Source organism: Equus asinus, chromosome 20 (assembly GCF_041296235.1).
Source record: "Equus asinus isolate D_3611 breed Donkey chromosome 20, EquAss-T2T_v2, whole genome shotgun sequence".
Classification (NCBI taxonomy): domain Eukaryota; kingdom Metazoa; phylum Chordata; class Mammalia; order Perissodactyla; family Equidae; genus Equus; species Equus asinus.
The window spans coordinates 19405067-19432290 of NC_091809.1; the positions used below are offsets into that span (position 1 = coordinate 19405067).

General features: G+C 39.8%; 1 protein-coding gene and 1 pseudogene across 1 annotated transcript; both read right to left on the reverse strand.

Annotated features, from left to right (window-relative positions):
• Window positions 1-673: 673 nt before the first annotated feature.
• Window positions 674-1615, reverse strand: LOC106825775 (olfactory receptor 1M1-like). The gene has a single exon (XM_014832744.1). The coding sequence runs from the start codon at window positions 1613-1615 to the stop codon at window positions 674-676; it is 942 nt and encodes a 313-aa protein (XP_014688230.1).
• Window positions 1616-23302: 21687 nt separating this feature from the next.
• LOC106825766 (olfactory receptor 7G2-like) lies at window positions 23303-24463 on the reverse strand (annotated as a pseudogene).
• Between the last annotated feature and the right edge of the window lie 2761 nt (window positions 24464-27224).

The following is a 27224-nucleotide window of genomic DNA, read 5'->3' on the forward strand; positions in this document are numbered from 1 at the left end:
AGCCCTTCATGACCTGACATTCCCCAAGTCATTCACCATGACTGGATTTTCCACTTCACAAATGCTTTGTTTTCTCTCTTCCCCAACTTTTCACATGCTGGTTTCTTTGTTTGACACTCTTTCTCCTCATATTTTCTGAATTACATCTTCTTATCCTTTGAGGTTTAAGACTGCATCTTCTAAGAAACCTTCCTTGATTCTCCTTTCCAGGTGTTCATACTGTATCTTACCTTTCCCATATTCATATTTTCATATTTCATTCTTTTGTAATTATATGTCCAATATCTTCTCCCACACTCAACTATAAATTCCAATTTGTAAATATCACATCTCTCCTGCTCACAACTCTATGGCCAGTATCTAACATCAAGTCCAGATTAAGTACTCAATAAATATTTGGTGAGTGCTAAATGGATTATGAACGAGGGTAAATTCAATCTGGTAGGACTAGACTAATTTTTCTTGGGAGACAGCATGACACATACCTAAAAGGACCCTTAGTAGTCCCAATATTTGAGAAAATAATGACAGGGTCACCTTGAGGTGTCCTTTTGAACTTCCGCAATTCAGACTTCAATGTGGCTACTCTCCGAAACCATGTAATTCCATACTTTTGCCAAAGACCTTAGATGTTGAGGTCTTACTTCTTGGAAGTTTCCAGGCGTCTTGATGGTCAGGAAGCTGAGGTGATTTTTTTGCTGATGAGATTCCTTAGGGCCCCCTTCAAGTCTCTGTTCCTCAGGCTGTAGATAAAAGGGTTCAGCATGGGGGTGACTGCAGTGTACATTATAGCAGAGGCTTTTTCCTTCACGGCTGTGCGGACAGATGAAGGACACAGATAAACCCCAATGGTGGTCCCATAGAGGAGGGCGACCACAGATAGGTGGGAGCTGCAGGTGGAAAAGGCTTTCTTCCTGCCACCTGCAGAGGGGACCTTTATTATGGCCACGATGATGCGAACATAGGAGGCCAGGATGCAGATGAAAGGTGTGGCTATCACCAATCCTGCCACAATGAGCACAAAGATCTTGTTTACAGATGTGTCAGTACAAGAAAGCCTGAGAAGGGGAGTGAGGTCACAGAAGTAGTGAGGAATCTTGTTGCTACCACAGAAAACCAAGCGCACCATCAGGAGGATGTGAGTGAGGGAGATAAAGTAGGAAAACACCCATGGGCCACCAGCCAGCAGGCCACAGAGGCGTGGGCTCATGATGGTTGTATAGTGTAAGGGGTGGCATATAGCCACATACCTGTCATAAGCCATCACAGCAATTAAGACGCTGTCAATGATGCCAAAAAAATGGAAAAAGTACATCTGGGTTAGGCAACACGGATAGGAGATTGACTTGCTTTTCATTTGGATGTTCACCAGCATCTTGGGGACAGTGTTGGTGGCCAGGCCAAAATCAACCAAGGACAGGTTGGCTAAGAAGAAGTACATGGGGGTGTGGAGGTGAGAATCTGAGCTGATGGCGAGGATGATCAAGAGATTTCCCATAGCCATGACCACATACATGCAGAGGAACAGAGCAAAGAGGAGAGTCTCCTGTTCTGGATATTCTGAAAGCCCCAACAGGATGAATTCAAATGCACTGGTTTGGTTTCTTGGTTCCATGGGTATGATTCTTCTGGAAATATTGAAGGAGGAAGCTACATTAACACTATGCAGATTATTCTGGAAGTTTAGAGGAGTTTACACCGAATTTCTTATCTGTGCTAATTACAGCACTATCTCATGTATACTTTGTATCTTAAGCCGTTGATAAAGTGTAGCAACACAGGTTTCAAGACAGTTCAAGGGACCTTGACTGAATCTTGCCATTTCAGATAAAGTATGAGAGAGTACACCATGCATGGATCTTTGCTGAAAGAAGTACTAAAGGATACACTTCAGGCTAAAATAAATTGCACCCAGACAGAGTAAATGATGTCCAAGAAGAAATAGTTAACTATGAAATATGTATATATGTAAAAAAAGTTAAACAAACACTGAGTCTATAAAAGGTAATAACTGTAAAATGCATGTAAACATGGTGGATTAAAATACTAGGGAACAATAATAGAGAATATCCAAAAGTTAATTAGAATAAAAATATTGTAAGTTTCTTGTATTGATTTGTGGGAGAATAAAAATATTGAGTAGTTTGGGCGTTCTATGTCAAGCATTTATGATAAAAGATTACATGTAACCACCAAAATAATGGACATAGAATCTAAATTGGTGCCATGAGTACGCAAGAGATTTTGATCAGACAATTTGGAACAGGAAAAGTGTGTTGAAGTTTGTTCACATTGACTTGCAAAAGAGATACTTAAACTTCAATAAATTTTGATAAAATGTTGGTAGCTTAAAATTGGTCACTGTGAGAATATCTACACCATGGGAATAAGTAAATGCTATGAATAAGGTAAGAGTTGGCCCACTACAAAGTTAGAAGACACACAGTCCACAAGACTTCACTCACGTTGACACCCATTGCATGTTTAGGGGTTTCCCCTAACAATGCCAATTTGATAACTCACTAGAAAGACACACAGCTGTTATACCCATGGTTAAATCTGTTATACTCACACTTAAAGTTTATTACAGCTAAAGGGTAAAAATTAAAATCAGCCAATAGAAGAAGCACTTAGGGGGCTGGCCTGGTTGCATAGTGGTTAAGTTTGGATGCTCCACTTCGGTGGCTTGGGGTTCGCAGGTTCGGATCCTGGGCACGGACCAACACACTACTCACCAAGCCATGCTGTGGCAGTGTCCCACAAACAAAATAGAGGAAGATTGGCACAGATGTTAGCTCAGCAACAATCTTCCTCAGGCAAAAAGTGGAAGATTGGCAACAGGTGTTAGCTCAGGGCCAATCTTCCTCACCAAAAAAGCGCCAAAACAAAACAAATAAAAAAGCAGAAGAAGTGCATAGGGCAGAGCCCAAGAAAATACCAAACACGGAGCCTGTGTTCTCATCTCTCCCTGGAGTCGTAGACAGCATTACTTTCAATACACACAGAATATTGCCAATCAGGGAAGCTCTCCTGAGCCTCCGTATTTGGAATTTTGGCTGAGGCTCCATCACGTAGGCATAATTGGTTGTCCACATCACTCATGTCAGTCTTCAAGCTCCAGTCCTCTGGATGTCAACTGATGCCATGTGACCCAAATCCTCCACCTGAAATTGCATTATTACTTAACCTCTTGTGGCCATTTCCTCACTAAGGCTATCTGACATGGCCAATCCCTACCCAAATCACATCTAGTGTGATGCAAGACTTCCAGGCAAACTAAGACATTCCTATCAGCCACGGCATTCCAAGGGTTTAGAGATTACCTCCTAGAAGCTTTTTAATCAAGGATAAATTATTTACCACACAAGCAACCACCTCCCTCCCCCCATCCTGGGTTAAAGCTCTTTTATAGCAAAATGATCATATGCCTAAAATTTGATGCTGTCAGTGTGGAGTAGGGATAGATTTAAAGGAACAACCAATCCACCTTATAAAGCCTTTACATATGTTTTTGTATTTTTGTCCCTTTATCTAATTCTATTTATACGTTATGATAAACTTGTGCAGAGTAATTTAGCATAGAAAGTAACTGATGGTTAACTAAATTCAGCTCTTCCTTGGTTGAGGCATCTTCCATTAGTATTACATAATGAAGAGGCTTTAATTCCATTTCCCAACATCTGAGACCGTCATTATTAGTAATCTAATCTTACCAACAATGCCAGTGTTACACCATATTGCAGTATGGTAGTAGATGTAACCTGAAAATTAAGAGTTAAAGACTCTCAGTCACGAACAATTCAGTTGTTGACAATTAGTCTGGTCCAGTGTCATATCCTAAGACCGAGATGTCACCCAGAGTATCGCCACTTGGAGTTGCAGGTTTCTATTTACTTGGTCAGCTTCCAAAAGCAGGAGTTGTCTCAGCAACTTATGGCTTCACTCTTTAAGGCATTTAGTATAATTGAGCTAAGAGACAAAATCATCTTTTGCTCTGAGCTCGTGTCAATAGAATCCAGCAGCCTCTCAGGTTGTTCCAAAGTCAGTCCTAGGTGAAAAGAAGCTATCTGCTCATGAATACAATGAGTATCTATTCTCAGTCCCCTGGTATCATGTTCCTGTGCCAGTGATTTCCATGTCATTATGGAACTCGTCTGGGCACTGCCCTCACCATTAGAGCATTCCTTTGATATCACCCAAGACATTATGGTGATTTCAGGTTTCAAGATTATTTTCTGTCTGTCAGTCATGGGGCAGTTTCAATCAATGTTTGATATCTAGCAAATAATTGTCTCTCAAAAGGAAATTTTCTAGTCTAAAATTCTGGCGGTTGTCACTGGATGACACTCACGGGCTTTTGCCAGAAGCCAGTTTGTGTAGACTCCACACTTCTTTCAAGAAGTTTTATGGGTAGGAGCTAGCAATTCTCCTAGATGTGGACTATGCGTACTCCAAAATCCAAATAAACCAATGAAATGCTGGTTTTCTAACATGTTTTGTCCATCAGGAACCCTATGATGTTTCAGATTTACACCTTGAGTGGTCTCAGTAAACTTATTGCTTCCCTTTACGTAAGTCCAATCAATATTTCCCAAAAAGTTTACACTACTAAGTAGGGGAAGGATTCTTCAGTCAGACATACTATCCATTCTCATAGTACATTCAGCTAAAGGAAGCACAATCACTTCACATGAAATCCATTCAAACATTCCAATTTTCATCCAAACTTTCATCTTAATCCCATCAACCATTGTAGCCCCATATCCTCTTAATCTAACTATAGCCCCGTTAGGATTCCCCAAAAGATTTTGGAACCATGGAGTATTTTACTCACTTATGCACACATATCCTTTGCTCTCCAGCCAGAGAGATCACCAAGCATCTTTTGATAGCATCATCTCAGGTGATTCGTCAGGTTTTTATTGCCATCTTTGCATTCTGGCTTTTTAAATTCCTACAAAGCAGGGCTAATTCGGTAGATTTACTTAGGATCCTTCACTGTTGGTGGAACAGCAGGGGCTCCCATTTGTCCACCCAACCTCCAACAGTGCTGCATTAAGACCTTTGTTTTGCCCCTATTAATCTTTACTTTATTTCTCCTATTTCTCAATATCCATTTAAGGATTTCCATCCTGCTGGGTTGAGCCCTGTGACTCTCTCCTTTCTCTCTCCTAATTCATTAATTAATCATCTTAAACTTGTTCATTATCTGTCAATTCAGCACAAGTGTTTCCTTTGATGTTGGCCCTCAGGCTGGCAGGAGTATCCCAGACCAACTCATATCCAAACTCGGCCCAGCATCAGGGTCTGCCCCAACTTCTCCAGCCTTTTGGGGCATCCCACAAAGAACCAGATTCGATTTTACCCCATCCAGACTGGCAAAGCTGATAGGTATAGAGATGGCTAAGAATAAGGAAGAAAAGCAGGGGCTATCAGTAGCAACCACACAGCAGAAGTGATCATGGTTCCCGGTGACCTGATCTGCAGATAAACCCAGGAGATTTCACCACTGAAGAAGGAACAAATGGTCAGCATAACCACTGAGACACCACTCTAGCCCCTACAATTTCACTAGCAGCCAGATCAGGTCTCTGGGGCTGCGTGAATCTAAGAAGCCAGCTAGATGACACCACCATCACCACCACCACCACGGTACACATGCTCAGGGCTAGCCGCTCCAGCTGTGCAGCTGCATGGCCCCTGGCCAAACACTTGTTATCAGTCTCCAGTCAAGTGTACATGCCTGGGGGGAAAGTGAGCAGTCACAGGAGGGCATTCCAACAGCCAGGGCCCCCACAGCTGCTTGTGGGCTCAGGTCAGACCCTGTCTTTTGTCACTGGCAGGTACCACTACCCTCACCTCTAGCTAGGACATCCAACTGTGCACCTGCACACCCCTGGCCTGACCCCTGTCACTGGGCTCCACTGCAATGCACATGCCCAGGGGTAGAGTGTGCAGCCATGACACAGCATGCTGACAGCGAGTGCCCCCACTTCCGTCAATGAGTCCTTAGTCAGCCCCAGTCCTTGCACCTGAGTGTCTGGAAACAGCCCCTGCCACTACATAGGCACCTCCAGCTGGTCCCCACTTGCAAGTGTGTGCACATCACCAGCTCTGGCCACTACTGCTGCCTTCCCTGGTCCTAGCAGATGGACCGAGAGGTACCATTGATGACCCCAACAGCCCTTATAGCTACTATGGACCCCCTGCAGTGTTCACCAAGGAACACATAGTTATCGAGGCTTCAGATCCCAGCAGCCTGAACCAGGAGACATCACATCCTGCTGGGCCTGGGGCCCCCACAAACCCCTGCACTTGGCGCCCTGCACCGTTAGTCACAACATGCTCCAGTGTGCCCCACCAACAAGTGAAAGTCTTTCCTTACTGAAATAAATCCATAAAGTCTGGAAGAGGTGGCTGCTTTTTGCAAGGTTCAGGAACCTCTGAAAATCTATACTTCCTGATTTATTTACTACTGTCCTCCTAAAATATGTTTACACCAAACTTTTGGGAGAAATCTGCCAATCCCCCTCGCAACCCATCTTTCTCTGTCATTTCCTGTCTCCACGCTTCTTCACATTTCATATTACTTAATAAATTCCCAATATGTGCCAAGCACAATAATAGACATTTTACATACGTGACATATCATCCAAACAACACACCATGAGGTAGGGGTTATGCTCTTCATTTTTAGATGAGATGAATGATTGAGGCTCAAGGAGGAGAAAGGATGTGTAGCTCCCACAGCTGTTAAATGGTGAGCTTGGTTCCAAATGCATGTCTGCCTGAGTCCAAAGCTCCCAACCTTTCCACTGAGACACGCTGCTCTTCTGTGTTCCCTCTTTCCAGAGCTCCTTGGCCCCCATACCATCGTCCATCCAATTCCACCTATAGGGAGCCCCCGTGTCAAAGCTGGTTTCTTACTCTGTGTCCTGACATCAGATCAGAGGTTATGCCACTCTGTGGCACTGACAATATTCTACCTCATAATATTATAATTTGTCCAAAAGGCTAAGTTTTTTTTAACCCAAAAGGAGCTGGTGAGTACTCTATTGATGAAATTTCTAACTGAATCAATGAGCTCATTTAAAACATCCTCCTACCTTGAACACCTGAACTTCTGCCCACTTACTCTCTCACCCCTCTCCCTGTCTCGGCTCTCGGGAAAAGTTTAAGTCTCAGCAACCAGACAAATCATGTTCCCTGAACCTTCTTTGTCACCCTGTACTCAAGGAAGCACAAATCCTATTCCAGATGAAACCTTGGACTCTGTTTCCAGGTCTTTCAGCCTGGAAAGATCAGGAAATCCAATGGCTTCAGGGAGTAAACAGTAGGAATAATCCAAACATCTTTGAGGGAATGCCTCTGTTCTTTGAGGTGCTCAAGTGGGCTTAGGAAAACAGGTCCAGATACTGAGAACTGTGCTGTAAATTGCAGGCTTTGGAAAGGGCTTGATGGCATCACATTTGGACTAGGTTGAACTAGGTAGATAAGTGTAGTTATTAGATTCTGGGCTGGGTGCTGGATTGGGCCAAGCAGAATCTCCCAGTGTCTCCAAGAACACAAAGGCTGCCACCTACTTATTTTGCCAATATAAACTCTCTCTCTCTTACTCCTCCACCCCTCCTTCTTTTGCTCCCTCCCTCCTTGTCCTCAAAGTCAACTTACTAGGCTATCTTTCCTCTTCTAGACATTACTACTGAGGCATGAGTCAAACTTAAGGCTCAGCTCCTGTCCTGGTGATGGACAATAAAAATGCTGGCTCTGCTTCCAAGAAAGGACAAGAATGATGAAGTTAGGTTGCCTCACAAAAAGATGCCTCATAGAGGCACAAGTAGGCATCCTCCTGGCCCAAAGAAGAAGATCTGGAGTGGAGGATAAATTGTAGGAACAGGGGGAATATTTTCAATTTCTAGGCCAATAAGAAGTCAATTCCCAAGTCTCCTTGTTAGACAAATTGTCCAACTTTACCTCTATTCCCTGAATAGCTCACTTTCCCATGAGGGATGAGCCATGGCAGTAAGAAGCCTATATTGACTATTTTAGGTCTCCAGGAGGCAACTTGGGGCAAGTTGTATGTTTCCCGACTTGCTCTGTACCCTGTCCTCAGGGAACAGATTTCCTACTCTCCTGAACTTTGTCTCCCCAATGTCTAGGGCTTCTCATAGAGGGAGTTTCCATTCTTCGTTTCTTCTTCTTCTTCTCCAAGTCCCCCAGTACATAGTTGTATGTTCTAGCTGTAGGTCCTTCTGGTTGTGCTATGTGGGATGCTGCCTCAGCATAGCTTGATGAGTGGTGCCTTGTCTGCGCCCAGGATCCAAACTGGCAAAGCCCTGGGCTGCCTAAGTGGAGCGTGCAAACTTAACCACTCAGCTACAGGGCCATCCCCTCCATTCTCCTCTGAAGCCAGCATTCCTCATCACTTTAAGAACCAAGAAACATTTCCCTACACTCGCCCAGTGATGTCACACCAAGAAACAAGGCTTCTTTCCAACCCCACTTACCCTCAGGAGGGCAACTCTCTGTAAAGACATACTGGCTTTCTTCCAGCACTGCTAATGGAGCAAGTAGAATCTAACCTAATGGGCATACACAAAGAGAGAGACTGGCTGAGGGGATCTGCAGGCAGATCCTTGCTCTGATTATTGGTACCAAAGTGGCATCAGTGAGAGTTTGTACCTTTGCATTTTTAGGAATTCAGTTTTATGAGGTGGCTTCCATATTATTGGGTCATGTGTTCAGTCAATAAACACTCTGGAACTTATGAATACATTCAGTGCCAGTTTTTACCCACACATAGAGAAAAACAGAGAAAATAGTACCAGGCTGAGTCATATGAAATTGCCAGTATTCCACCATTTTTGACCAACTGGCAGTTTTTCACATGCTTGCTACTGGAGTCCTTCAGCAGGCTAGTCTAGTGCCTGGGTCACCAGGTGGGCAGGTCTGGTGCTTGGATACAAGAGGACCAGCCTGGGTCTGTGGGGGCAGTCCTGGAGCTCATATTCATGTGAGCCCACCTGGAAGCTGGGTCCATGGGAGCCCTCCCAGAGCTTGAGTCTATGGGAGCCCACCTGGAGCTGAGGCCACAAGGCATGGATCAGCTAGGTGCTGAGATAAGCTGGAAGCCTGGGGCTGGCCTGGAACCTGGGTCTGTGGGAGCCTGCCTGGAGCTTGGGGCCATGGAGACCATCCCAGTGCTAGTGTATGCCAGCAGCCTGGGTCCGTGGGAGCTTGTCTTGATTCTAGGTCCACAGAGGTGGGCCCAGTGCTGGGGCAGGCCAGGGACCTGGGATCATGGGAGCCAGCCCAGGCCTGGGATGAGCCAGGAGCCTGGGTCTGTGTTTATCTTGCCTGGCACTGGGCCTGGCCAGGAGCTTTGGTTTGTGGGAATCTGCCTGGAGCTCGGGGTTGTTGGAGCCAACCTGGTGGTGTGGTGGGCTAGGAGCCTGGGATTGTGGCATCCAGTCTAGAATCTAGGTCCACAGGGGCCGGCCTGGCACTGAAGTGGGCTGAGAGCCTGGGCCGAAAGAGATGGCCTGGCTCTGGTGCTTGGCCAGTGCTGGCATTCACAGTGAAGCTGGGTGCCCACTTCACTCTCCCTCTGCCACAGAGAGGCTGTCTCTGTTCAGGCTGAGCTGCCTGGTCTTCAGGCAAGGTTGACAGGGATAATGCAAAACTCTCTTTGCCACTTTCTTCAATGCATCTTATTTCTGTGCTCTACTTTGGTGCTGTAATCCCTCACCTAGAATCCTTCTCTCACGTGAAGGTATTTTTGGGCATGGATAGTTGTTTAAATAGGTGTTTCTAGGAGGGGACAAGTGCTGGAAACTCTTATACTGCCATCATGCTGCCATCATTCTCCACTACAAGGAATTTTTTAAAAAATTATTTTATTGAGGTTATATTGGCTTACAACATTGTGTACATTTCAGGTGTACATCACTGTATTTCAGGTTTTGCATAGACTGCATTGTGTTCACCAACAACAGTCCAGGTTTTATCCACTGCCAAACATAGGTGTCCCTTTATCCCTTTCACCCCCTTCCACACTTCTCCTCTGGTAACCACTAATCTGTTCTCCTTACCTATATGTTGTTTTGCTTATCTTCCATATATGAGTGAAATCATACGATATTTGACTTTTTCTATCTGATTTGTTTCACTCAAAATAATACTCTCAAAGTCCATCTGTGTTGTCCCAAATGACACAATTTTGTCTTTTTTATGGCTGAGTAGTGTTCCATTGTGTATGTATATATACCACATTTTCTTTATCCATTCTCCGTTAATGGGCACTTGGTTTACTTCCACGACTTGGCTATTGTGAGCAATGCTGCAATGAACATAAGGGTGCATATATTTTTTTGAATTGTTATTTCATGTTCTTTGGATAAATACCCAGTAGTGGGATAGCTGGATCATATGGTATTACTGTTTTTAATTTTTTGAAAACCTCCATAATGTTTTCCATAGTGGCTGAACCAATTTGCATTCCTACCAGCAATGTATGAGAGTTCCCTTTTGTCCACATCCTCTCCAACACTTGTTATTTCTTGTCTTGTTAATTATAGCATTTCTGATGAGTATGGGGTGATATCTCATTGCAGTTTTGATTTACCTTTCCCTAATGACAGTAATGTTGGACATCTTTTCATGTGCCTGTTGGCCATTTGTATATCTTCTTTGGAAAAATATCTGTTCATATCCTCTGCACATTTTTTTATGGCTTGTCCATTTTGTTCTCGAATTGTATAAGTTCCTTATGTATTTGGGAATTAACCCCTTGTCAGACATATAATCTGAAAATATTTTCTCCCACTTGGTGCATAGTCTTTTTGTTTTGTTCATGGTTTCCTTTGCCATGCAGCAGCTTTTTAGTTTGATGAAGTCTCATTTACTTTTTCTTTTGTTTCCTTTGCCTGAGTAAGCATGATATTTGGTTTACAACATTGTCAAATGTCAAAGAATATACTGCATATATTTTTTTCTGGTTTCAAGTCTTATATTCAGCTATTTAATCCATTTTGAGTTAATTTTTATGCATGGCTTAAGGAAATGGTCTACTTTCATTCTTTTGCACATGGCTGTCATGTTTTCCCAACACCATTTATTGAAGAGACTTTCATTTTTCCATTGTATGTTCTTGGCTCCTTTCTGGAAGATTAGCTGTCCATGGATGTGTGGTTTTATTTCTGGACATTCAATTCTGTTTCATTGATCTGTGTGTCTGTTTTTTTGTGCCAGTACCATGCTGTTTTGATTACAATAGCTTTGTAATATATTTTGAGGTCATGGAGTGTGATATCTCCAGATTTCTTCTTTTTTTTCAGGATCGTTTTGGCTGTTTGGGGTCTTTTGTTGTTCCATATTAAGTTTAGCGTTCTTTGTTCTATTTCTGGGAAGAATGTCATTGGGATTCTGATTGGGATTGTATTGAATCTGTAGATGGCTTTAGATGATACAGACATCTTAACTTTGCTTATTCATCCAATCCATTTGCATGGAGCATCTTTCCATTTATTTATGTCTTCCTTGATTTCTTTTAATAATGTCTTAGAGTTTCAGTGTATAGGTTTTTCATTTCCTTGGTTAAATTTATTCCTAGGGGGGCTGGCCCCCTGGCTGAGTGGCATAGTCCGCGCACTCCGCTGCAGGTGGCCCAGTGTTTCGTTGGTTCGAATCCTGGGCACTGACATGGCACTGCTCATCAAACCACACTGAGGTAGCGTCCCACATGCCACAACTAGAAGGATCCACAATGAAGAATATACAGCTATGTACCGGGGGGCTTTGGGGAGAAAAAGGAAAAAATAAAATCTTTAAAAAAATTATTCTTAGGTATTGTATTCTTTTTGTTGTGATGGTAAATGGCATTGTGTTTTTGATTTCTCTTTCTGTTAGTTTGTTGTTAGTGCATAGAAATGCAATTGATTTTTGTATGTTGATTTTGTACCCTGCAACTTCACTGTATTCATTGATTACTTGAATAGTCTTTTGGTGGATTCTTTAGGCTTTTCTATATACAGAATCAAGTCATCTGGAAGTAGTGACAGTTTTACTTCTACATTTCTGATTTAGATTTATTTATTTTCCTTGCCTAATTGTGCTGTCTAAAGCTTCTAGTACTATGCTAAATAAGGGTGGTGAGAGTGAGCATCTTTGTCCTGTTCCTCTTCTAAGAGGAATAGTTTTCAGTTTTTCATCTTTGCGTATGATGTTGGCTGTGGGTTTGTCATATATGTCCTTTATTATCTTGAGATACTTTCGTTCCATATCCATTTTATTGAGAATTTTTATCATGAAACATTGTCGGATCTTGTCAAATGCTTTCTTTGCATATATTGAGATTATCATGTGATTTCTATTCTTCATTTTGTTAATGAGATGTATCACATTGATTGATTTGTGGATGTTGAACCATCCTTGCATCCCTGGAATAAATCTCACTTGATCATTGTGTATGACTCTTTTAATGTATTGTTGTGTTCAATTTGCTAATATTTTGTTGAGGATTTTTGCATCTATGTTCATCAGCAACATTGGCCTGTAATTTTCCTTTTTTGCACTGTCCTCTGATTTTCATATGTTGACCTTATAAAATGAGTTAGGAAGCATCCTGTCCTCTTTAATTTTGGGGAATAGTTTGAGAAGGATATATATTAAATCTTCTTTGAATGTTTGGTAGAATTCACCAGAACACCATCTTGTCCTGGATTTTTGTTTTTTGGGAGATTTTTGATTACTGCTTCCATCTCTTTACTTGTGATTGGTCTATTCAGATTCTTTATTTCTTCTGGATTTAGTTCTGGGAGGTTGTATGAGTCTAAGAATTTATTCATTTCTTCTAGTTTTAGAATTTATTGGCATATAGCTTTTCATAGTATTCTCTTATAATCCTTTGTATTTCTGTGGTGTCTACTGCAGTTTCTCCTCTTTCATATCTGGTTTTATTTACTTGAGTCTTCTCTCTTTTTTTATCGGTGAGGCTGGCTAAGGGTTTGTCAAGTTTATCTTCTCAAAGAAACAGCTCTTAGTTTCATTGATGCATTCTACTGTTTCTTAGCCTCTGCTTCATTTATTTCTGCTCTGATTTTTATTATTTCCTTCCTTCTACTGACTTTGGGATTTGTTTATTCTTCTTTTTCTATTTCTTTTAAGTATAGTGAAGCTTGTTTGAGATTTTTCTTCTTTCTTGAGGTAGGCCTGTATTACTATAAATTTTCCTCTTAGCACCACTTTTGCTGCATCCCATAAGAGTTGGTTTGTTGTGTTTTCATTTTCATTTGTCTCCAGGTGTTTTTTGATTTCCCCATTGATTCAATAGCTTTTCAATAGCATGTTGTGTATTCTCCACATATTTGTGACTTTCCCCGCTTTTTTCTTGCATTTGATTTCTAGTTTCGTAGCATTATGGTGAGAAAAGATGCTTGATATGATTTTAATCTTCTTAAATTTATTGAGGCTTGCTTTGAGTCCCAATATATGGCCTATCTTTGAGAATGATCCATGTGTATTTGAGAAGAATGCGTATTCTGCAGTTTGGGGATAGAATTTTCTCTCTATATATCTATTAAGTCCATCTGGTCTAGTGTTTCACTTAAGGCCACACTGTTTCTTTGCTGACTTTCTATCTGGATGATCTACTCATTGACATAAGTGGGATGTTATGGTCCCCTATTATTGTGTTGCTGTTAATTTCTCCCTTTAGGTCTGTTAATATTTGCTTTATATACTTTGCTTCACCTATATTAGGTGCAAATATATTCATAAGTGTTATGTCTTTGTGGTGGAATGTCCCTTTTATCATTATATAATGGCCATCTTTGTCTCTTGCTTTCCTTTTTATCTTGAAGTTGATTTTTCTAATATAGGTATGACTACACTTACTTTCTTTTTCTTGTCATTTGCTTGGAGCATCATATTCCATCCCTTCACTCTAAACTTATGCTTGTGTTTGGATCTCAGATGTGTTTCCAGGAGGCCGCATATTGTTGGGTCTTGTTTTTTAATCAATCTCACCACTCTATGTCTTTTGATTGGCGTATTCAATGCATTTACATTTAGAGTGATTATTGATATGTAGGGACTTAATACTGACATTGTATTTTTTATTTTTCACTTGCTCTACATCTCCAGTGTTTTTTGTTCCTTATATTTCCAACTGCCATTTTAGTCTGGTGGTTTTCTGTAATGGTTACCTATTTTCTCTTTATTTCTGGTTTGTGACTCTGCTCTGTTTTTTTTTGTTTTGTGGTTAGCATGAGATTTGTATGAAAGATATCATGGGTGAGATAGTCTTTTTTATGTTAGCTTCTTATCTTCATTAGCCCACACAGGTTCCAGTCCTTTGCCCTTCTCCTTCTATTTTTGTTAGTAACCAACTTGTAATAGTTATAATTATTTTTGATGCTTTCTTTCCTTTTAGCTTTTATGTTATAATTATTTGTTTACTACCCTATTCTGATATAGAGGTGTAATTTTCTGATTCTGTCTATTTATCTCCTTGCTCAAGGTTTTGTAAATCTTTGCTTTTTTGTTTCAGATGAGATGGCTATTTTCAACATTTCTTATGAGGCTGGTCTAGTGGCAATGAAATCCCTCAGTTTGTGTTTCTCTGAGAGAGATTTTATTTCTTCATTGTATCTGAAGGATAGCTTCGCTGGCTAGAGTATATTCTTGGCTGATAGTTTTCGTGTTTTAGTATTTGATTACATCATTCCACTCTCTCCTATCCTGTAGGGTTTCTGCTGAGAAATATACTGAAAGCCTGATGGTGGTTCCTTTGTGGGTTATCTTCTTCTGTCTTGATGCCCTTAATATTTTCTCTTTATCATTGAATGTTGACAGTTTTAATATTATAAGCCTTGGAGAATGTCTTTTTGCAGTGAGGTAAATAGGAGTTCTTATTAACTTCAGTATTTGCATGTCCAGTTCCCTCCCCAAGTTTGGGAAGTTCTCAGCTACTATTTCTTCGAATGAGCTCTCTTCACCTTTCTCCTATTCTCCTTCTGGGATGCCTATAAGCCTGATGTTACTTTTCCTAATTAGGTAGGATATTTCTCAAAGGATTTCTTCATTTTTAAAAAATCTTGGTTCTTACTCCTCCTCCACCTGAATCATTTCTAGGTTTCTATTTCAAGCTCACTAATTCTCTCTTCCTTATGGTCTGCTCTATTTTTAATGCTTTATACATTATTTTTCATCTCATTAATTGTTTTCTTCATCTCCAGGATTTCTGTTTGTTTGTTTGCTTTTTGAGTTTCCATCTCTTTGATGAAGTACTCCTTCTCTTCATTAATTTTATTTCTGAGCTTACTGAAATGTCTTTATGTGTTATCTTTTAAATTATTGAGTTTCTTTATGACAGCTATTTTGAATTCTTTGTTGGTTAGATTGTAGTCTTCTGTAACTTCAAGTGTGGTTTCTGGAGAGCTGCCATTCTCCTTCTCTTCTTTTATATTACTGTAGGTCTTCATGGTGTGTGATGAATTGATCCTCTCCAGGTGCATTTGTGGTAGTAGCTACCTTTCTTATTTGGGTACAGCTTTTGTTACTGTGGTTCTGAGCTGTTTTTGGTTTTATTTGAGAGCCTGCACCTTCCACCCTCCACTGCTTCTGTCAAGAGCATCATCAGTGCCTTCCTTGTGTCAATTGTGTCTCTGACATTGCTGGTGACTTGTTGCTTACAATGTCACAGCAGTCTCACGTGTTGCCAGTATGGTCACTAGCTGCAAACACTTCTGCTTCTTCCATGGTCACCTGAATATCTTATTCCTCCACTGGATTTCTATGGCTCTCTAGGGGCTTGAATGATGCTGCCCCATATACCAATAATGTTGCTGATCCAAGATTGCCTGTGTGTGCCAGTTGCACTGGTGCAAGGGGTGCTGGGTTCATGGGTGTTTCTGTTCCTGGCAGGGACCCAGACTTGTATGCAGCCCCTGCTGCTGGTGAAGCTGGTGTCAAGGGTGCTGCCACTGGGGGCTAGGTCATCTGTTCTACTGTGGTTCCTGAAGCTTCTTGTTGCTGGTTTCACCTGCCACCACTGAAGGAGAGCAGCAGCTTTGCAGGAGACATTGTTGCTGCTCCCTTGTGCAGCCTTTGGTCTCTGGTGCTAGCTGGTGTGTTTTGGAAATTCAAGGTAGGGCACCCCACCCCATCTTGGAAAATCTGCATTTTGTGTACTGTCTGCACTGTTGGAAAGCCCTGGCCACTGTCAAGTGAGTGAGAGGGGGCAAGAACACTGGTCCTTCTGGGAGAAGCAGGGAGCAAGTCTGCCCCCACTATGACCACTTGGAGACATGTGGGACAGATCTGCTTGGAGATGGGCAAGGAGCAAGTCATACCTGTTTTTTCTGCTCCTGCTGTGTCCACTCATAGTCATGCAAGCGGTGGTTCCCACAGTTTCTCTTCTGTGTCCTGGATCCCTGCTGCTGAGGTAGGAGGGAATGCTCCCCTATTTTCTTTGTCTCCCAGGGGTTCAATCCACTCACCTTCAGATGTACAGATGCTTGGATCTCTTATTCATCTTGTTGTGCTGTGTAGGGAATCCTCTATTGGTCGATGGATGTCCGATTGGTTGTAACTTAGAAGGGAGAAACGAAGGGAACTACTCATTCTGCCAGGATGCTGACATCATTTTAATTTTATTTTTATAGAGAAAAAAATGTTTATAAACTCTGGAAAATAAACAAAGCATGTGGCATTATCAAAGAGGAGAGGAAAATGCAAATCAGAATTTAACACTTGCAGAGCTATGCAAATCCATCTAGAGGAGAGGTACCTGGATTCCACAGAGATGAGTGGACAACTGAGAAACTTCCCAAGACACATGGCTTATCCAAATGCCCAAGGTGACTCACCTATTTCTTAAATACCTTTCTATTTAATCTCTTCATTAAGTATTTAACACTCCTTTAGTTTTTATAAAACTTTGCTTTATTTTTCCATTTTTGAGGAAGATTAGTCTTGAGCTAACATCTTCTGTCAATCCTCCTCTTTTTGCTGAGGAAGATTTGCCCTAAGCTAACATCCATGCCCATCTTCCTCTTTTATATGTGGGATGCCTGCCACAGCATGGCTTGATAAGCAGTGTATAGGTCCACACCCGGGATCTGAACCGGCAAACCCTGGGCCGCTGAAGTGGAAAGTGCAAACTTAACTGCTGCACCACCAGGCCAGAACTTCTAAAACTTTCAAGCATACAAAAGTACAGACAAAGCAATAAAGCACTCAATATCCACCACTAAGCACCAATAAATTAAAATCTACTGCCCTCTTTGCATTAAATTTCTTTAAAGAAATAAAATAATACAGTTATTTTCCATATCCTCAATCACTTTTCCTTCCTCAATGAAACGACTATAGTGAACTTGGTGTGCATTATTCCCCTGTGGTTGTAATAACTGAGTATGATTCTTTCCGTAAACCATGTTCTTGTTTTGCATTTTAAACTTTACATATAGTACATGGCATTTTGCATTTGGTTTTTAAAAGTAGTACATTTAATGTCTTGGTACATTTTTCTATAGTTCATTAACTTTAACTATCTTACCTTATTCTGATGCCTTATTACCTAACTATTTATCCCTTCTCCAACTGAGGGGCATTTTCATGACTGCCTTTTACACACACACACACACACACACACACATGCATATGTACACACACACATGATGTGCAAAACAATATTAAATAACATGTGGAGAACAACCAAACTTAAGGCTGTGGTTGCCTCAGGGAATGTAAGGGAACATAAAGGCCATGCTGTATTTATTCATATTATTTTATTACTTTAATAAAAGAACTCTGATAGCAAATATCAACATTTACTAATTCTGGAAGTGTGGATACATATGTTTATCTGATCTATTATTTTATGCTGTTCTGCCATTTGAAGTATTTCATTTATTACTAAAGAGACAGATAGACTGAGGTGTAGTTTTTGGATGCCTAATTCTCCATCTCCTGTCTCTCAGAATACTCAAAACCAGGAAACAATGTCAAAATCAGAGATCTCTTCTAGAAAGTGGAATTGTGATCCAGGAATGAAAAAGAAAGGAGAAGCTGGCCACACATCTCTGTCCCTTGTCAAAGAAATTAAAGAAAATGTGTGAGAATTCTAAAGTATTCTTCAGAATTGAGGATGAGCAGATGGCTCTTGACAATGGAAAAATTTCCAGGAATTTTGCTTCAGAGTAGGATTAATAGAATGAGAGATGCTGAAGTATTGCTGCAAAGGTAGAGGCAAACAAGTTCAGGAGAAGATGACAAACCGTTAGGCAGGCACCTCAAAGGTGACTTCTGCAAGGACTTCTGCTCACCTTCTGCAAGGACTCTCCTGACAGCTGCTACCAGATGGACTGCTCAGCAAGATGTGTGCCTATTTGCAAAACAGAAGCTGAAGGACTTCAGATTATCTGGATACCAACACAAAGGAATGACACTCCATTCTTACCCAGATGTGAAGGAGAAAAATAGAAGCTCTGAACTCAGGAAGCACAGAAAGCCAGTGAAGCACTGGGCTCCTGTGTAGAAATGATGGTCCCTGGGACTAGGCTTAGGTGGGTTGCATAGGTATCTGGGCATTGCTGTTGAGCAGGTGGTCACAGGCAGACTATTTGCAGTCTCTGCATCCCTTGGGGCTTCAGTATCCAAAGATCCTCATTAGTCAAACTTTTTTCCTCTGTTGTGATCATAGGAAGCAGAAATCCTCATTGAGCAAGGCTCAGAGATGAAAAACTTTGCTTTGGTTGATTCTCTCACTTCGAGAGATCAAATGTATGCCACCGTCTTCCCTACACCTTTCTTGGCTACCGTCCACTTCAAGTACATTGCACACCTCCACACATCTTCTTTTGGTTATCGGGTTCTGGTCTTATTTTTTTAGGTATATTTAAAAGCAACATGTCCTAACAACAAAACAGGAACACTGACACTACATTTAAGCTCATAAATACAGTTTCTTTATATGAGTAGATGTATATTACCTGTGTAAATACATGTGATAATATATAATATTATATATCATTATAATATAATATAATTATTTATATATTTTATATATATAAGTATTATATAATATATAATATAATATATAAATGCAACACTAAGTGCTAATTTTATGTATACCTTGTTGAACGTTGTTGTTTGTGCAAATTACGTTTAGCACATTCTAATATGTTCTGCACACTCAAATGTAACAGGCATTTATTCTCTCTGTAGAACTTCACTACCAGATTTTCCCAGTTTAATATTAGTAGCTTTAAAATCTTTTTTTTTCCACATTATAGTCCATGTGTTGAAATAATGGTTCTTGGTTATCAGTATTGTTGCAGTAAATTAGAAATTATCAGAGTAGCATTCAACTTGTGACACAACATATCTTTAAGGATGTGAACATAAGGTTTGGGGCTTGCTTGTTATAACAGCAAATTTTATTTTATTTGACTGTTATCATGAAATTATTAATACAAGAATAGATTTAATAGACTTATTGATCAGAAGGAAGAGCCCAGAGAAAAAGCAATACATAAATAGACAGTTTATTTATTACAGAAGTGGGATTACAATGATTGGATAAACTGATAAAATGGTTCAGGGACATGAAATGAATTTGGATTCCTATCTCTTTTCAAGGTCAAAATTAAAGGCTTTGTGGGTTCATGCTTCAAATGTACTAGGCAAAGTGTAAATCCTTTATTTTGAGGTAATTATGGATACAGAAACAAGACCTATTGAGAGCAAACCATTAAAGAAAATATTGACAAATTCAACTCTAATGAAACTAAGCATTTATGTTCATTCAAAACACATTACAAATGACGTGCAAGGCAAACCACACACTTATTAAATAAATACCAATGCATGTAACTGACAAAATATTACTATCCCAATTAAATAAAGAATGTTATGAAGTGGCAGTTCAATAGAAATACCATAAACAGATACTTTACAAAAGAGGAAAAATAAACGACCTATAATATGTGAGAAGACTCACTCTTATAATAAGAGAAATGTATTTTTTCTTCCTTTTTTATTGAAGCATTATTTACATACAACTTTACGTTAGTTCCAAGTGTATAATCTAGTGATTCAATATTTATAAACGTTACAAGATGATCATCACAGTAAATCTAGTTACTATCTGTCCCCCTATAAAGTTATTACAATATGATTGACTATATTCCCTATGCTATATATTACATTCCCATGGCTTATTTATTTTTTAACTGGACGTATATACCTCTTAATCTCCTTCACCTATTTCACTCAACCCCCATACGCTCGCCTCTGGAAAACACAAGTTTATTCTCAGTATCTGTGAGTCTGTTTCTCTTTTGTTTGTTCATTTGTTTTTTAGATTCCACATGTAAGTGAAATGATACAGTATTTGTATTTCTCTGTCTGACTTATAGAAGTGAAAATTATTTAAATGATATTTTATACCCACTCAGTTTTCAGAATAAGTGAAACTGTGTTGGAGGTGACTTGGGTCTGAAGAAACTTCTTATGGGAATGAAAACTGGTACAAACACTTAGGAAAACTCTTTGGGAACTACTCAAAGCAGTTTTGGCACACTCTTATACCCAATAATTCCACTCCTAATATAAAACGTTCCCTCATTTATACCAGGAGACACGCATGAGATTATTCAAACAACTTTGTTCATAATAGCAGAAAACTAGCCAACAAAAGTTCCATCCACATCAGAAAGGATAACTATTTTGTGATATTGCCATATACAATATAAAATTATACGGCATAGAAAGTGAATAAGTTAGTGCTACACTCAACAACAGGTTTAAATTGCAAAAGCACAACTTTGCAAAAAATAACAAAGACACAGAATTCATATAGTAAGATTAAGCTTTAAACACTTTCAAGGAAAAGCAAATTTTAAAAAATATGCAATTAATGAATTGTATAGGGACACATACAGAGGTGAAAAAAGGGTGCAGATGAATCCTATTAAAATGCAAGTGTGTAGAGCAAACATAATCAAATACTGTCAATTTCACAGTATTCAATCTAATAGAACACCAAATGAATGATAAATATAGAATTCACGGTAGTGGTTGCCACTGGGATGGGAGATGTGATGTGACAGGGACACTTCTAGTAAAATCTGTATTTTATTCTTACCTGGTAATAGGTATGTGTGTTTTCGTCATATTACTACTCTTTAAGCACTATAGATATGTTTTATACACCACTTCATCTCTGATATTTTAACAAGAAAAGTTGAGGTAAGGATTTTCATATTCAAAAATACACTCTCTCATGTTCTTTGAATATTAAAGTCATGTTTGTCAGACTTTAGAGTGCATCAAAAACTCATAAAGTGCTTATTTATAAAACTCTCATTTGGATGTCTCCCAAAGATTCAAAGTCAATAGTTCTCAAGTGAGATTTGGAAATCAGAAGTTTGAACAAGGTCCTCAGGTGGTCCATCTCTGCAAATATTATGTGAATGTCAATGGAGAAAGCTCTACCCTTGAAGACGCCTCGGGTAGTAGGCAGGGAGCTGTCCTCCAGTTGTGGTGCTGATACAATCCCCTCCCCACCCCCACCCCCCGCCTCCACACTTATGAAGGGCACCTCCTTGATTCTCCTGTAAGACTGCCATCATTTCCCCTAACACACACATCTAAATAGATGCCTTTGTCTGATGGCTTCACAGTTTTGTACTTGTGGAAAAAGTGATGGCCCTTAACTCTATTTGCTTCTCTTTTCTCCTGTTGTATTATACACTTAAACTTTCCTCCACAGAAACACTGTTTCTTTCATAAAGACACATTATAAAGCAGTTCGTAAGAACCCTAATTCAGCCATTCAGTGAATTTTACTCAACAATGTTGCTTGGTGAGGATAACACCTGAGATGAGTAAGAAATAACTGCAAGAAGAGGTAACTAAAGAGATAAGTAGAAACTAAGATACATTCGTGTCCATAAATTAATGAGAAGAAATCAAAGAAAATAAGGTGTCAGAAAATATTAAAAGCCATTACTCTGTTTACCCAATAATTAGTGATTTTATTCTATTGTTCAGATAAGAAGAAGCTGCCAATAGATATTACAGTACAGGTTAACAAATATAAATGCAAAGCAGGTGGAAAAATATATGAGTACAAAAGGATTGCAAGACTTATGACTATAAGCAAGAAGTAGAATACTATGATGTCAGTTAAATGTTATTGAGTACTAATATATGCCAGGCATTGTATTAAGTGTTTTTAGTGTTTATGAGAGTTGACTGTCCAGTGGGATTTAACTCTAGATGATCAGTCTATGGCTTTTATAGAAATTATTTTTCCCACATGAGTAATTAGATTAAGAAGGGGCATATGATCCTATTCTCAATGATGAGACTAAGGAGATATATTCTGGATGACACCATGAAAACATCAGTTATCAACCCACCCGGGGAAGAACAGTCAAGCTTTGGTCTCTGAGCATGATGACCGAGTATGACACTTGCATCTGCTGCCACCACCAGTCCTAGGGCTAATTAATTCCTACCCTCTTATTCTCAGACATTCCCTACCCCTGCAGTCCTTGTAATGAAAAATAATTCTCTTTCCTGTTTGAGAATATAAGTGGCAGGATTTTATTGTCTTATTTTAACTTATGACTTCTTCAGCTTAAAGTTCATATATCTCAAAATCATCTAAAAAAACCACTGAGATAATCTAATTATAACAATGTTATAGATGATGAAACTGTGTATGGTGGATTCTGATATTCCGCCAGGGAGCTACATTTTAATAAAGATAACTGCCAGTAATTATCATGTTGGAGTGATAAAGGTCAGCTGCATTTCCTTACAGGAGGCCAAAGGCTGGGGTAAAATTCACATGGTCCTAACCATTGGATAAAGTGAAAGTTAGTCTCTACTTATAGCCATGGACTTGATTAACTTCCTTCCCTGCCCTATTCACCTTCTCTCACTTTGTTCTGATAATGCCATGTCTGAAAGTCAACAAAACTTGACTTTGTCAACTTTTGTCAACAAAGTTGTTATACAACAAGATCCCAGGGCTCACGTTCTCCTTGTATGAAACATGACCCCCAAAAACTGAGGTGAGACAGTTGAAGTCATTTGTCAAACATTCTAAATTTAGACAAACAGCGAAATCACAATTCAAGCTCAAGTTGAAATGCACTTAGCCATCATGTTGTGTAATGATTTTAGAAGACCTTGGTGATAGAAGAATTAGGTATTCTGAAACAACAAAACACCTTTCACTTGGCTTAAATATAGAAACACAATCCAAATATGATGAAAAAAATCATTAAAGAAAACTTATCCTACTGATTATTTTTCTCAAGGCTCCTTACATGTCCCTGTTCTTCAGGCTGTAGATGAAGGGGTTCACCATTTGAGGAGCCACAGTGCACATCACTGAAGGCACTGCAGTCTTCCTGGAAGAGTCAGTAACTGAGAACCAATGTATACCCTGGACCCTGTACCACAGAATGAGCTGACAACCAAGAGGTGAGATCCACAGGTGGAAAAGGTTTTATATTTTCTGCCAATAGTTTGCATTCACAAAAGAGAAGAGAAAATTTGAATATAAGAGAACATGATCCCAGAGACAGATATACCACTCAGTACACTAGCCATAAAATTAGCCAGGAGGTTATTGATGTAGTAATCAAAACAGGCGAGTTCGATGACCTGAACAAGTTCACAGAAGAAGTGGGGGATTTCCAAGTCAGCACAGAAGGACAGCTGCCAAGCCATCAGACTGGGGAGCAGGGCATCCACAATGCTAATGCCAAAGGAGAGTAAAATGAACAATCTACAGAGGCAGGGGTTCATGATGGTTGTGTATATCAGGGGGTGACAAATGGCCACATAGTGGTGATAGGCCATTGTTGCAAGGAGACAATTTTCAAAACAACACAAACCAGGACAAAGCAGACCTGGCTATGGCAGCCTGTATAAGTGATGTACTGATTCTGTGCTGGGATGTTCAGCAGCATCTCTGGGATTGTGGTTGTGCTTAAACAGATGTCAGTACAGGAAAAATTGTAGAGAAAGAAGTATATAGGGGTGTGGAGGTGGGAGTCAGAGAGGTCAATCAGGACAATGAACAGGTTTGCCAGGATGGTGACCAAGTATGTGGGCAGGAACAAGCAGAAGAGTAGAAGCTGCAATTCTAGATCATCTGTCAATCCCAAGAGACGTAATTCTGAAACATCTGTTTGGTTTCTATTGTTGATGAATCTGTTGGAAAACGTGGGTGACAAGAAATTAAAATGAATGGTCCCTGGACCAGCAGCAGCAGTACCTGGGAACTTGTTAGAAATTCCAATTCTGGGTCCACAGTCCAGACTTACTGATGATAAAAGCTCCAGAAGTAATAGTCAGCAGTTTTTCCCAACAAGCTCTCCAGGTGATTCTGAGATACACTGAAGTTTGAGAACTGCTGCTCTAGAAAAGCGCTCATCTATATTATGAACCCAAATGAATATTCAAATCTTTCTTTCCACTTATTTCTCTCTCCATCCTTCTTTTCTCCCTCTTCCTCTTCCCTGTACTCACTTAATCAGCCAGTACTTTATTGAGCAATGACTAACACATTGGGTGAGCTTTGAGAATGAAATAAAGAAGACATAGCTTTCTTCCACCAGAATTATTCCACATCTTCAAACAATCAGAAATGTAAGAATAAAATTACTAAATCTGTTTTATCTTTAGGGATGTTGCTCCCCTAAGGTGATAAGTGACATAGGATCAAAAACAAAAGATCAAACAAAGATCCCAGCTGAATGGGAGAAAGGATGAAATGCATTGGCTCTTAAAAAGACAGATAAAAGTAACAATTTGTTTGTCTTCAGAAGACAGAGACTTGTAAGATAGCACTAGAACTGTGTGTCCTAACAGCCAGGTCCCTGTGCAGTCGTAGTCCTCCTTCCCATGAAGGACACACAAGTGGCCATCAGAGGATCAATTACTTGGTGTAATACTAGACTCAGACACTCTGAATTTAATCCAGGCTCCAACACTTGCTTTCTGAATGGGGAAAAATCTTTAACTGTATGGGAAGCCCAGTGTTCTTGTTTGTATATTGGGAACAATCATAAAACTTTGTGGTGGTGTTGCAATGATAAATGAATAGGCTTAAGGCAACCAGCACAGTGCTCAGCATATGGGAGCCTTACTGTGAATTTACTATTGTGATTTTTTTTTCCTGCAATGAACAAAGCATCTGGCATGTTTCGCTCCTAGGAGTGAAGTGGTTTGGTGGGGTAAGTTGATCAAAGAGGAAAGAAAGAGAGAACATCCTTAGCACGATAATTAAAATTTCAGGGACCTTAGTTATACAGGAAAATGAAGAAAATGATAATGATATCAATATTCATTTGGCACGGACATAAAGCAATTAAAATTAATTAGGTAATAAAATAAATTAGATATGTGGATCAGTACAAGCAATGAAAACGTACAGGAGAAAATATTGTTTGACACAAAGTCTACAGCATGAGAAATTTTAAAATACTTTTTAATCTACATATGTATATTTATTTTTATTATGGATTATTCAAGCATAACCAAAAAGTATAGAGAATAATAATGAAGGACTGGGTACCCACCAGTCAATATTATCAAATTCACACTCTTCACCACCGTTTCTTTAGGCATCTTCGTTGCAATAAACAATACATATTATTGAAGACCCCACATCAAGCATTTGTACAATTTTTATTCTTTTCCTTCCCTGAGGAAACCATTACACTGACTGGATATACATTATCCATCTGCAATTTTTTTATACTTGCCATTATTCTTTCATAAGAAAATGATTGTTTTTCATTTTAAAAGTGGCGTATATTAGCACAATCATACTGTGCAAGTCAGTTTACAAATGGAGTTTGTACTTAATATATTTTTATTAATGTTGATACATTCAGTTCTTCTTCATTCATTTTAGCTACCAGAGAGTGTTTCATTACATTGTTACATCACAATTTATTTCTCCATTCCCTAGCTGATAGATATTTATGGACACAAATACAATATGAAACCATGCCTGAGGATACCATCACATTGGTGTTGTCTCTGTGAACGGAATGAGGGGAATGAAGGTGAACAGAAAGAAGGAGTTTTCTGTATGTATACTATGTTGTAACTTTATACAAAACAGGTATAGCAGAATGCCAACATATGTTAATTCTGGAAAGGGGTGGATGGTGGCATTTTAAAATTATTCTTACTATATCTATGCTGTTCTTATAATTTAAAATATTCAGTAGTTTTATAAAGAGGAACATGTAGATAAAAGAAGTAGTCTGCTCTGTCCGTCTGGGTCTACGCTTCCTTCTCCAGAGTCCTCACGGCCAGGCAACAAAGATGACACTAAAGCCTTTCTGTGCAAAGATGTATGGGAAGATAATGGGAAGATAAGGTGAAGCTGACTAACATCTCTTCCCTCCACCACCACAAAGATGCAAGTTAATATCAGAGAATTTTATAACAGTCATGTTTGTGAAGGGGAGAATTCAATCTCAAAAGTGAAGTGATTCCTCTTATTATATAGATGGAGAGAAGACTAGCAGAAAGAGACCTGTGTGAGTATTGTTGCAAAGGTACAAAAGAATATGTCAAAATTATGGCATACAGGCAGGAATTCAGTGGAGCACTTAGCGTTGGTCATCTTAGGAATGGATTCTCTTTACAATAGTGCAGTGATGAAACTGTAGTAAACACCTACCTTCATGTCCAAAGCACTGTCTAAGGGACTTTAGGTAACCTGGCTGGCATCATTGTTGGATGATATTTGGAATTTTCCTTGGATATTCAATGACGGAGATAGAGGATCTGTCTCTAAGAAGGGCAAGGTGACCAAGTGAAGTCCCAGGCTTCTAGGCAAGAAGCATCATCACTGGGAGGTGGCTCAGGTGTTGCTTCCTGCTGGGCAGGGCTGTTGAGTGAGGTGGAGACTCACAGACTCTTTTCAGTCTCTGAAACCCAGGGGGTTCAATATCCAAAGCTCCTCATTAGACAAACACTTTTATTGTTATTTACATTCCAGGGCAGCGTAAATCCCTATAGACCAAGATTATAGAAGGGAGGATTTCAAGATGACTGATTCCTTGATCTTGCAAGACCAGGTGTACGCTGTCCAGCTCTCTCTACCTGTTTCTGCTCACCTCCATGTCACATACCTTGCACACATGGACACACCATCCCTCTCTAACTGGATACCA

Coding starts and splice junctions, on each gene's coding strand:
- LOC106825775 (XM_014832744.1), bottom strand. CDS start 1,615: ATGGAACCAAGAAACCAAACCAGTGCATTTGAATTCATCCTGTTGGGG.